This window comes from Mus pahari, chromosome 2 (genome assembly GCF_900095145.1).
Source record: "Mus pahari chromosome 2, PAHARI_EIJ_v1.1, whole genome shotgun sequence".
Classification (NCBI taxonomy): domain Eukaryota; kingdom Metazoa; phylum Chordata; class Mammalia; order Rodentia; family Muridae; genus Mus; species Mus pahari.
In genome coordinates, this window is record NC_034591.1 from 16,294,212 (window position 1) to 16,307,211 (window position 13,000).

The following is a 13,000-nucleotide window of genomic DNA, read 5'->3' on the forward strand; positions in this document are numbered from 1 at the left end:
TGGACAGTACCGGCCGGGGCGGGGTAAAATGAGAGGGCAGGGCTGGAGAGTGAGCGTTGGGGCGGAGCTAGGGTCCCAGCTCAACGGGCCGCTGTCCGGGTCTTGGTCCAGGAAAAAGTTGCATGCACTAGGGGCATCCCGCCTGCCTGGTGAAAGGAACCGCAGCGCACGGGGTGGGAGGGCTTCCGATTTTAGCAGGGCGGCTTCCGGAAGGCGGAGCTCCAACCCCATTTCCTTTCTCTGGGCTGGTTCTGGCCCAGCTGCACCTGCGTGTGGCCCTGGCGCCCCGGCTCCCTGCAGCTCCGAGGCAGCAGCATGGGTGGCGCGAGGGACGTGGGCTGGGTGGCAGCAGGGCTGGTCCTGGGCGCCGGCGCCTGCTACTGTATCTACCGGCTGACTCGGGGACCGCGGCGAGGCGGTCGCCGACTGCGCCCTTCGCGGTCCGCAGGTGAGGCGATGGGCTGCCCGGCAGGTGGACTGGTTCGGGGCTCCAGAACCACCTCAGGCCAGACTGGGTCAGAGGTGCCCTAGACACTCGCGACTGCATGGGGAGAAAGGCTGGAGGTAGACAGACGAGTCTGGAAGCCCAGGTTAACTTGGGTGGGCCCTGAGCCGCTTCCCTGCTCCCACTTCTTTGTTTAAAATAAGGGCTGAAAACATTGCCCGAAATGTCCTGTTACTTCCCTTCGGCTTCACAGCCAAGAGCTGAGGTTTCTCTGAGCCAAGTAGATTGCCTCTTATTTTAAAGTTTTACCTGAGCTTTTGTGTTGTTACCAAAGAGATGCCTCTTACTGTGAGAAGGTTCTCAGGGGCCTCAAGCCTGGGTTGAAACTTTTCTTGTGCTATGTGAAGAATTGATCCCTGAGATGCAATTCTGCCGGCACTTTGTGGCACCTGTCCTGGGAGGTACTTTTAAGTCATCCGTAGCATCCCTGCAACCTGGGTGTGTGTGTTGGAAATAAGAACCTCAACCAACAGTAGACACACCCTTTCGAAAGGATCATTTAAGTCGTGAAAACTGTTGGGGAAACTATTTGAAATAAAACCTGCCAACCAAAACCTGCTTGCCCCAAAGAAAGAGAAATGTATTTGTTTTTAAATTGAGGTTGGTGGGAGCTAATTGCCTTTACGTAAAACAAAAAATAAGGCACCATTAAAGGCAGGTAGAAAACACGTCTTTGAGTTGTACAACTAGCATTTACTTTTCAAAATTTGCACTTACTAGAAGGGACCAGGAACAACCATGGATTTATATCTCAGCCTTCCGTTTCCTCCAGGAAATGCTGTAAGAAAGGGGAGTGCACAGAACCTTCCCCTCTGGTCACAGAAGAAAGAGATTTTTGAAAATGAGCATTTGCCCTCTCAAAGCCTGCTTTGTAGGGTTTTTGTTTGTTCATTTGTTTGTGTGTGGGGTTTTTGTGGTTTTGTTTGTTTTTCTCTCTGTCAAATATTTCTATACAAGAATACTCTGGTGGGTTTTGTTGTTGGTGGTGGTGGTGGTGGTTTTTTGTTTTGCTTTTTTAAGGCAGATGATCTGATGTATCCCTGGCCTGGAACTCACTGCATAGCAGAAAACTAGAACTTATGATTCTCTTGTCTCCATCTCCTGGGTTGTTGCTGGGCCTGACAGCATGCACCACTACACTTTGGTACTGAGAAGAAAACCAGGGTCAGACAGCTTTAAAATTAGATTGCCCACAACCCCTTCCCAAAGTTCTACCCTTACATTTGAGAGAAATCTATTCTTGCCTTAAACTGTTGAGAAGTGTGTAATTCCTCTGGTGAAGTTTACTGGTCCAGTAGAGGAAGGTGTTGCCTAACTCTAGTCCCAGCACTAGCAGGCAGAGGTAGGATGATCAAGAATCAGTGCCAGTCTAGGCCAACCTGTCTCCAAAAACAAGTGTATTCCCCAAAGACTCTCTGAGGCCATTGAAAAAGATGGAAACAGTATCAAATCATTCAACTTGATATAAGAACCTGACTTATACTAAAGGAAATCTATCAGGGAAATAATATACAGAGCCCAGATGGACATATATGGAGAATTGATAGAATTATGTTATTTATTGTAGTAATATATTTTTAAAACTACATGCTAGTGTATAAAAGTTATTAAAATAGTATTTCTGACAACTTGTAACATGAAGAATAGAAGGAAGGACCTGGAGAGATGGCTCACTGGTTAAGAGCACTGACTGCTCTTCTGAAGGTCCTGAGTTCAAATCCCAGCAACCACATGGCGGCTTACAAACATCCATAATGAGATCCGACTCCCTTTTCTGGAGTGTCTGAAGACAGTGTAGGTACATATAATAAATAAATAAATCTTAAAAAAAAAAAAAAGAATAGAAGGAAATGCTCCTAAATTGATGGCAAACACTTGAACACTTATCAAAAGTCAAAGGCAAAGATACTTTAGTTAAAGGTATTTAATGTTAAAACCTTATTGCATCTTTATTAAGTTCAAGAATAGGAGAGGTTCTATCACAACTATTTAGCATTGTCCTGGAGTCCCAGACATCTCAACAAGAAAAAAAAATCATAAAACTCAGTAAGTATTTCAAGGAAGCAAAATTACAGAAAAAGAAATACAATTCTAACTTGTAAGTGACTCATTTGGAGTCAGGAAAGTGCAGAGAAGTAAGCGAACAGTTGATATGGTAAGCTAGGATACAACAAAAATACACTTAGTGGCTTCTTATAACTGAGCACTATGTGCAAAAATTCAATATGAATTTAATTGAAAAGATTTCATTTGTAATAATTTCTAAAACTTGGAATATATCTAGCAGAAAGCCTATATGTGGATGAATTACACAGTGCCACCCTGGAAATATGACTGAGCTATTCCCATAGGTTTCCTGTCTTATAGACTCTTAAAGGGATAATATCTACATAGTGCAAAAACCAATGTCAAAGTTAATCACTGCTCTTTAGGCAAATGTCCAATCAGAGGTGTACCTGATGTTTAAGAGACAAGATGCTGTCAGCATTAGGGATACATGCTATTTACGTGCAGTGCCTAACTAATAGACATATAGCGTGTAACCATTGGCTAATTCTTGATGGCTATGGGACATTGCTTCCTACATAAACTCAGAATAATAGTAGTATCTTCCTTCTAGGGATGTCTGAGAATCAAATGATATAAAACATGTAAAGTAGGGGCTGGAGAGATGGCTCAGCGGTTAAGAGCACTGAGTGCTCTTCCAGAGGTCCTGAGTTCAATACCCAGCAACCACATGGTGGCTCACAACCATCTGTAATAGGATCTGTTGCCCTCTTGTGGTGTGTGTCTGAAGGCAGTGTACTCATGTATGTATGTATACACACATACACACAGGGAGGAGGACATCTAAAGTGCTTAAAACAATGAACAATGCCAGGCAACCATCTACAGAGCCTCTGACATTTGACTTAATATTTCTTTTCTTTATTCTTTCAGACAGGCCAAAAGAAAAGCGTAAGCAGGCTTTCCCACACACTGCACCTCCCCGGTCCTCAGTAGCTCCTCCCCTCCCACAGGTCAGCCTCCGTGGCTAACACCACTTGCATTCTTAAAGCCATGGCCTTCCTTCTCCCTCTTCTCCCATCTCCCTCTTCCTAGCAGATGCGAAGATTTGTAGCTTGGCTGCCCTATGGTTTTTCTCTCATGAAAATTGTCCGTGACCTTTAAAAAAACCAAACAACTGTGCCCAGTATCAGAGTATGTGTGTGAACATTTCACACATTAAAAATAAACACATGACTGGTGAGTGTCAATGAATTCTAAGTGGCTCTCTTCTTATGCAGAAGACCTCACCGATGGCTCCTATGATGATACCTTAAATGCGGAACAGCTTGAGAAACTTCTGTACCTGCTGGAGTCGACCGATGATCCTATAATTACTGAAAAAGCCTTGGTCACCTTGGGAAATAATGCAGCCTTTTCCACTAACCAGGTAAGCCTCCTCTGTCCACACGAGTAGCTGTGGCTCCATACTGAACTCTTAGAGGCTATCCTCATATGGCGTAGCCACTTGTGCTCACAACAGTGTTTGCTTTTCTTGCTTCAGAAAATCACACAGATAATGACACAGAGAGTAATTTCTGAGAAGCTGGATGCTGACATCGTTCATAGTAGTTCCTGTTCAACACTAAGCAGAATGTGGTCTTTTACTTAAAGTTGAGCAATGTCTTCATAAAACAGTGAATGCACCTAGCATTTAAGTCTATGCTTTAATGAGACAGCCATTCTTGGTAGAGAGAACCCGATGTAGGTGGTCCTTCAGCCAGTGGTAAACACAAATCGGTGTAAGTCACTGAGACCCAAGAGTGTAATTTGAATGTTCTTCCCCCACAGAGCATGAGGAAAAACAGTTTGTGGGGTTTTGTTGTTTTTTTTTTTTCTTGTTAACATTCACACCAATAGAGATTTATTTTGAGCTTAAAGATTTTGAAGGTTTTGCCACTAAAACTGATAAATGTTTGGGGAAAGACATGCATGTAAGGTGATTACACAATGTATACATATATCAAAACATACAGACGACTCCCTTAACGTATAGTTAGTGTGTGTGTGTGTGTGTGTGTGTGTGTGTGTGTGTGTGTATCAGGTAAAACAAAGGGAGCTAGGTCAGTGGGTAAAGTGCACTGTCTCGTGTAAAAACCAGGCTTGGTGCCATGTACTGTAATCCCAGTATGCACTGTGTAGTTGAACCAGATTAACGCTATTCACACTGATCCCAGTGGCGACGCTGGTTTTCTGCTACCTGCCCCAGTGTTTTGGGTTTTCAAGTGAAAGTCACACACACACAGCCTTTGTTTTTGGATATGTCTTTTTTTTTTTTTTAAAACATTTTTTTATTATTATTTTCTTTATTTACATTTCAAATGCTATCCCGAAAATTCCCTATACCCCACCCCCACCCCTGCTCCCCTACCTACCCACTCCCACTACTTGGCCCTGGCCTTCCCCTGTGCTGGGTCATATAAAGTTTACAAGACCAAGGGGCCTCTCTTCCCAGTGATGGCCAATTAGGCCATCTTCTGCTACATATGCAGCTAGAGACTCAAGCTCAGGAGGTACTGGTTAGTTCATGTTGTTGTTGCACCTACAGGGTTGCAGCCCCCTACAACACCGTGGGTACTTTCTCTAGCTCCTCCATTGGGGGCCCTGTGTTCCATCGGGATATGTCTTAATCAGCTCACTGGCTGGGCCACTTCCTAACCTCCGTGTGACTGATAGACCCTCCTGTGATATTCCTGAGTTATTACTTACTAAAATCTATATTCCATTTTTGCTGTCCCCTCAGCTGCATTCCCTGGCACTACATGACGACCGTCTCTCAGTGTTCTGCAGCTCTCAGGCCAGGTGTCTCTCTTCCTTCCCCCACATGGCAGCCCATCTCTCCCTACTCCTCCGTCTCCCTGCCCAGCCTTTGGCTGCCAGCAACTTTATCTACGAATTAAAACCAACTGCCTCAGTGTTTTATGTGTGGATTCTCGTGCAATTTTGGGGACCAGATTAATATAATACAAGCAGCGTTAGGCCAAATCCACGACCCACAGTAATCCCAGCACTAGGGGAGCAGTGACAGGTAGTCTGCAGGGCTCACGGGCTCAAGTGTAGCCTGATGAACAAGCCCCAGATCCTGAAATAAGGCCACTTCTGAGAAACAGTACCTCTGGCTCAGATATGTGAACGTGACCCCACATACACGAATATTCCCACCCAGCCCCACACAGCAAAGGAAAAGTAATAGGTAATGAAAATAAATAAATCAGTAGATGTAAAATTAGGCCCGAGGAGACAGCTCTGTAGGTAAAGTGCTCACCTTACAAACATGAGTTTCTGAGTTCAGTCCCCAGAACTCAGACTAAAGCTAAAAGGCAGGTTTGGCGTACACGTGTCACTCAGGGCTGGCAAGGTGGAGACAGACAGTGCTGTGACTGCTCAGCAGTCAGCCTCCTGTGCATGGTTGCACAGGTTATACACACGAGTGATTAGCTCCCAGTCACCACAGTGTATCGTGTCATATTTAACCAAGAATGGTCTCCTCTGCTTCATGCTTCGTGTGTCTTTTATCCTGTCTGTGTGTTACATGAGTCCCTCCCTATGTGTGTCTGCCTGGTGTATGCCCATGAGTGATGTCTGTGCCTACAAAGATCCTCACTCTTTCTTTATTGAACAGTGTCTTAGTTGGGGCTTCTATTGCTGTGAAGAGACACCATGACCATGGCATCTCTTATAATGGAAAACATTTCATTGGGGCTAGCTTACAGTTCAGAGGTTTCGTCCATTATTATCTCAGAGGGAAGCATGGAGGCCTGCAGGCAGACATGGGGCTTGAGAAGGAGCCGAGAGCTCTACATCAGGATCAGCAGGCAGCAGGCAGGTAGGGAAACTAAGCCACTGGGCCTGGCTTGAGCATCTGAAACCTCAAAGCCAGCCTCCAGTAACATACTTTCTCCAGTAAGGCCACACCCACTCCAACGAGGCCACACCTCCTAATAAGGCTATGGGCCTATGGGCCTATGGAGGCCATTTTCATTCAAACCACCACAAACAGCATAGAAAACATCATGTAGGGAAGGGTGGAACACTTTACGGAAATCTATTTAACAGTTTTACAAGGCACTAAGTTACTGGCCCCAACTGATCCCGAGTGACCCTGATAATAAACATGGTTTCTCAGCCAATATCCATAAATAGTTATTTTCAGATTCTGTGTTTGCTGCTTTCAACAAATGACTAATGATAATAACATGCATTATTCTGGGTCGGGGCAAGAAATGACATAACTCAAGATTGCCGCTGCGCATTAGCTTAGGTTGTAAACATTGATTGCTGATTGCACGGGAACTCAAGGCAAGGTTGGTTGTTACATTTTTCTCTTAAAGCAGGTACGTTTGAGTACACAGTAAGCTAGCAATCTGAAGTGACTTCCAGGTGTATTATTAACTTCAGCTATTAGATCCAGCAAAAAAATCCAGTCTTGGAATATAAGAGAATATTGCATGTCTATCCTTAGTAAGTCCCAGCCAAAGAAAGAGCTGTCTCAGGAAAATAAAGAAATAAATAAAATAAATAAATAAATAAATAAATAAGGAATGACAGCTGAGGTTGCCCTCTGTGCGCACGTGCGTGTACAAGTAAGAAAAGTCTCTAAAAAGAAGATTTGTATATGTGAAGATCATTTCTCTAGTGTTAATTTTAAGTTGCATTTCTAGATGCATGAAATCAGCAAAAGGGCTGCATATTGAAACTCTGGTCCATTTTTTTCCTCCCTCTTAGGCCATTATTCGTGAGTTGGGTGGTATCCCAATTGTTGGAAACAAAATCAACTCCCTGAACCAAAGTATTAAAGAGAAAGCTTTAAATGCACTGAATAACCTGAGTGTGAATGTTGAAAATCAAACTAAGATAAAGGTAAGTTGTCTGGGGTAAAAATACCTCAGGTGTCTGTACAAAAGAGAGCGTGACTGGGGGTAGGTATGACACTTACAGTGCTCTGTAACCTCAAGGGCAACAACTACCTTTCAGAAAGGGAAAGTCTTCTTGTGTACTGTGTAGAGGTTGTGTTTGTACTATTCAGATGTTGATTTCAGTGCAGAAAGCATTCTTCTACATCACCTTTTGGTTCCATAAAGAGCTGAGGGCCTGTAGCAGGGCCAGAGAGGGTAGGAAAGACACGCGGGTGGAGACAGGAACTCTGGGAAAGATTCAGGCTCAGGGATTGGTCGGACTGAGTGAGAGGTAACAGGCCACGTGGCCTAGAATAAATGGGTTAAGTAAGTAAGACAAGCTGGCTGGGAGGTAGCCCTGCTACAGCGTAAGCTTTCATAAATAATAATAATAATAAGTCTCTGTGTCATTACTGGGAGCTGGCGGGTCAGACAGTCCGACCATGGACTAAAGCAGCGCTGTCCCCTAGGCACCGTGGCTGGATTTCCATTTAATCCAGGGGTGCTAAAAGAGCGAAGCCAGATGTGCGAGCACACACCAACAGAAAGACTCAGTAAACAGAAAAACCAAGCAAACATGACTCAGTGTTTTTAAACTCTGTTTTGTGGTACAAAATAGAGAGATACAGACAGTGTGTCACTTTTTTTTTTTTTTTTTTTTTTTTTTTGAGACTGCTACTCTCTGAATTTGGAACTACTTTTGGCTAGCCTATTTGGCCAGTGAGCCCCACGACTCTGTCTGTTTCTGGCTCGGCGTGGCATATTTGTGGGTTCCCAGGATCACGATCCTGTATTCATGGCCACTCAGGNTGGTTTTTCGAGACAGGGTTTCTCTGTGTAGCCCTGGCTGTCCTGGAACTCACTCTGTAGACCAGGCTGGCCTCAAACTCAGAAATCTGCCTGCCTCTGGAGATACAGTACAGAAAGGATGGAGATACAGTACAGCTGTGACTAAAGAGAAACAGTTGGCCTCCGAGTGTAACTTAGAGCTTACACACTTGATCTCTGCGTCCTTATTGCTACACCTGTGGTGGCATGGGTGCATTCAGAGTGTCTCACAAACATTAATATTATGTATTGGACAGTTAGTTGATCGTTTCTTGGTACCCGAAAATAGTAGCGTTTTTCTTGTATTTTATAGTTTTTGATGGCGTTCAGATTTAGTAATAATTTTTCCAATCTGGAGACTCATGCTTCATTGCACTTTGCCAGTGGAAGGTAATAGTAGTGTGGAGTCACTCACATACACACAAAAGCACATGCACGCACCTTGTTACACATAAGAGCAGTCTCGAACTAAATTTAGGCCTTTGGTTCTCAGCACAATGCCAGGTTATTAGAAAGGCAGCTTTAAATAAAATGGTCACCCAAGTTGGAAGGCCAGACACAAGTGACATCTTTTCTGAAGAACTCATTCATCCTAAGCCGTCAATCCTCCTCTGCTGTGCAGAAAAGTAGGGGCTCTGTAGAAGTTTCTGGAGAGCCAGAGTTGCTCAGTGGTTCTCTCTCACCTTCAGATATATGTCCCTCAAGTCTGTGAGGACGTCTTTGCTGATCCCCTGAACTCTGCAGTGCAGCTGGCTGGACTGAGGCTGCTGACAAACATGACGGTCACCAACGACTACCAGCACCTGCTCAGCAGCTCCGTCGCGGGCCTGTTCCACCTGCTGCTTATGGGAAATGGAAGCACCAAGGTAGGCTATGCAGCAGGCAGTCCTGGAGAGCTGGGCAGCAGACTTACTAAGACTGAATTTCCCGACCTCCTGTGCTGGCACACACCTTTAATCCCAGCACTCTAGAGGCAGGCAGATTTCTGTGAAGTGAGTTAGAGGTTTGCCCAGTCTAAGTAATGAGTTCCAGAGAGGGGAAAAAAAAGATATGACATGCCAGACTATATTTCAGCCCTGTGATGTCCTGACAAGATAATGGTGCCTTTGATCCCAACAGAGGTAGGTAGCTCCGTGTGAGTTCACAGTCAACCCCATCTATATAACAAATCCTGACAGGCAGGACTACATAGAGAAACCCTGTATCCAAAGAAAAAATAGGCCACTTCAAGTTCATAAAAATACAGCCGGGCATGGTGGCACACACCTTTAATCCCAGCACGTGGGAGGCAGAGGCAGGCGAATTACTGAGTTCAAGGCCAGCCTGGTCTACAGAGTGAGTTCCAGGACAGCCAGGGCTACACAGAGAAACCCTGTCTCAACAAACAAACAAACAAACAAAAAATACTTATAGAAGTCCAAGAAAGTGAATGGCAGAATCCGTTTGTGGCAGTCACGTGATGTGTTTTTTGCTCTGGTGGGTGGCTTTCTGAGAATCAGTAAATTCCTGTTCTTCTGGGCTCCCTGGCTACCCAGAAATAGGAAGTAAGAGGATGCTGAGAGATGGTGACAGGAGGTTGCAGCTGTGTTTACCTCAGGACTGACCAGTTGCTAGGATTAGCATATGAAGCGATGGGTCCACTGGCTTCTTTTTCATGTGTGGTCTGTACTTGTTTTATGTATAGTTTGTTTCTTGCCCCTCCTCCTCAGCTTTCTTCCCCCTTAACCCTGCCTGCCCCCACTTAGCCTTCTCCTCCACACTGTCCCTCTCTCTTTTCATGTCACATGCAGTCCATTGCCATTGTCATCATTGTCGTCATTATTATTATTACACTTACGTTTAGGAAGGGAGGCACGTGTCGAGGTCAGATGACACCTCGCAGGGGTCAGCTCTCTCCTTCCAGCATGGGGTCCCAGTGAGTGAACGCTCAGGTTCTCAGGCCTGGTGTGTTTATAGAGGATGTGTGTGTGTTTATGGTAGATGTGTGTGTGTGTGTTTAGAGTGGATGTGTGTGTTTATGGTGAATGTGTGTGTGTGTGTTTAGAGTAGATGTGTGTGTTTATGGTGGATGTGTGTGTGTGTTTATGGTAGGTGTGTGTGTGTTTATAGTGGAGGTGTGTGGATGTGTTTATGGTGGATGTGTGTTATGGTAGATGTGTGTTTATGGTGTGTATGTATGTTATGGTGGATGTGTGTGTATATGTATATGTTGGGGAGGGTGTATGTGTGTTCACTGTGGATGTGTGGCTTGAAGCATATGTGGAAGTTAGAGGGCAACTTTGTGGAATCAGTTTTCTCTTTCTGCCTATGCATGGATTTGGAGGATGAAACTCTTGGGCCAGCCTCAGTCTCACCATGTAGCAGAGGCTGACTGTGGGCTTCTTATCCTTCTTATACTTGGGAGTGCTGGGGTCAGGGGCGTGCACTGCCTTCCCTGGTCTTATATTGTCCCGAAGAAGGAGCCTGGGCATGTATTCCACAGCTATGCTATGTCCCCAGCCCTCCATTACCCTCTTCACAGAATGGTTTGGCTCAGCCATTATCTGTTGAGATCTCCCTGCACCGCAGCCATGCAGTGTGAAGTGAAAGGAATCAGGTGCAGGGAGGCTTCATTTGTCCAGTTGTACAAATGGAGGAGGCAGCAGAGGTGATGCTGGCCATTAAGACCTCAGGAGACCCCAGGAAGTCTGAATAAATCTCTCGTGTTAAAGTCCGTTCTTATTGCTATGTTTTTAAAGCACACAGTAGTGTGTAGATTGGCTAGTTGTAATGGTAGTCTTGTATTCTCACAGACAGTTGAAAGCAAAATGCATGGGTATTTGATTGTACGGGATGTGGTTTTATTTTTAAATTTTATTCATTATTTGCATATATGATGGGGAAAGGGTGTGTGCCACAGTGTGTACATGGAAATCAGAGGGTAAGTTTGTTTTTTTTAAGATGTATTTGTTTATATGGATGTGTTTTGTTAACATGTACATTGCATAGTAGAAGAAGGCATCAGTTCCCATTAGAGATGGTTGTGAGCCATCTCTCCAACTGGGTACTTGAACTGTGTCTGGTTGCTGGGCTGTACTACAAGGGCTTTTCCTTCTGAGCCGGCTAGCTGGTCCCAAGTCGAATTGTCTTTTTTCCTTCCTTCTTTCCTTACTTCCTTCCTCTCTTTCTTTTTTTATTATTATTTTGAGACTACACTGTGTGTCCTGGGCTGGTCTTGAACTCTTGACTCTCCTGTTTTAGCCTCCCAGGTGCTGAGATGTGTAGGTAAGTACCCCAGTTGGCTGCATTAGTATTTAGGAAGGACTCTTATGAAGATGTGCCCCAAGTGTCTGGCATCGTCTGAGTACTTCCAGGGTTATCAGGACGTAACTGTGTAAGGAAGTGCCTCTCTGTGGTCCAGTGCTTCTGAGGTGTTGGCACGTGGGTTTTCTACATTTCCTGTAGCCCAGCTTATTTGGGCCTGGTCTAAGACATACCCAGGCATTCAAAATGAAATACAAGCATTAGCCCAGCTCCAGCTCCTGGCTATTTCCAGCCTTCCTCATCTCTCTCCCCAGTGGAAGATGACTTAGCATTTTACGACCCAAGAAAATGCTTTGCCTCTGCACTGCAATGTCACTCCTGTATGCAAAACCCTCTCCCTTTACTGTCTCTGCAGCTGCTTTACCCAGAACCTGGGAAGAACTCTAACTCAGAGGCGAGCGGGTGTATTTGGATCTGTAGATAGGTGTCTCAGGTCTGGCTGATGAAGTCTACAGCATTTTAAAAGATGACTGGTGTCATTTTGCCGTATTCTCATATCGCATTGCCTAGCATTTTTCGACTTTTGGTGGGAACCTGGCCACCCGCTATGGCATTGTTCCCCCATAGAAGCAGAGGGTAAAATTCTAACTTGCAAATGAACTTTTCCATAGTCATCCATTTGTCTGTACCCATCGTGCATGTTCCTTGGGATGCCCCAGAGTGCCTTTTAAAGCGGTGGTGGACTCGCTGCGTACTAACCATCTGTGTTTGCACCACTGACTCAACAAATACAAAAATCCTGGGAAGTGTTTGCTCTCTGCAGTGAGAGCCAACCACATAAATGGCCTGGGTCACCACAAGGTGGCGCCTGTAGCAAGAAAGGGGCAAACCAGAACTTAATGTTTCAAAGGGAACTGTAGCCCATAAACATGTTTAGCCTATAGAGGACAACAAGGTCACATCACAGACGCTAGCCAGCTGGTTTGCCCTTCCTGTCTCTGGTTGATTGTGAGCGGGCCATCTCCTAGGTTCAAAGCTGTCTGTTTCTTACACAGCTTTTGTTCCTGTTCTTCTCCTTGCTTCATTGACTTAACAGGCAGGCACTTTCTTAGACTGGTACTAGTGTTGCTGATAGCATCATGCCAGCTGAGATGTCCCAGTCACTCTCGGGAGGGCACCAAAGGGTCAGAAGTCACTCTGGCTGTCCTAAGAGTCCATAATTTCCCTAGAAGCATCTGCCTGAACAACCCAATCCTGCATAAGCAGGTTGGCAGGACTCCCACTGTAGGGCAGGGTGGGCCTCTAGCATCAGCAGCATCCCCACTCTCAGGCAGGATGAGCCTCCAGCATGAGCAGCATCCCCACTCTCAGGCAGGATGAGCCTCTACCATCAGCAGCATCCCCACTCTCAGACAGGATGAGCCTCCAGCATCAGCAGCATCCCCACTCTCGGGCAGGGTGGGCCTCTAGCATCAGCAGCATC

The 13,000-nt window shown here is 45.3% G+C and overlaps 1 protein-coding gene across 1 annotated transcript in view; it reads left to right on the top strand.

Moving 5' to 3' along the window:
* The first annotated feature begins 108 nt into the window (after positions 1 to 108).
* The window catches only part of Armc10 (armadillo repeat containing 10), a 16,654-nt gene continuing 3,762 nt past the window's right edge, over positions 109 to 13,000 (top strand). Inside the window, exons 1-4 of the mRNA XM_021190942.2 lie at positions 109 to 448; positions 3,793 to 3,941; positions 7,277 to 7,411; positions 8,964 to 9,140. Coding sequence (XP_021046601.1) covers positions 316 to 448; positions 3,793 to 3,941; positions 7,277 to 7,411; positions 8,964 to 9,140 — 594 coding nt within the window. The 5' untranslated portion in view covers positions 109 to 315. The remainder of the gene's footprint in view (positions 449 to 3,792; positions 3,942 to 7,276; positions 7,412 to 8,963; positions 9,141 to 13,000) is intronic.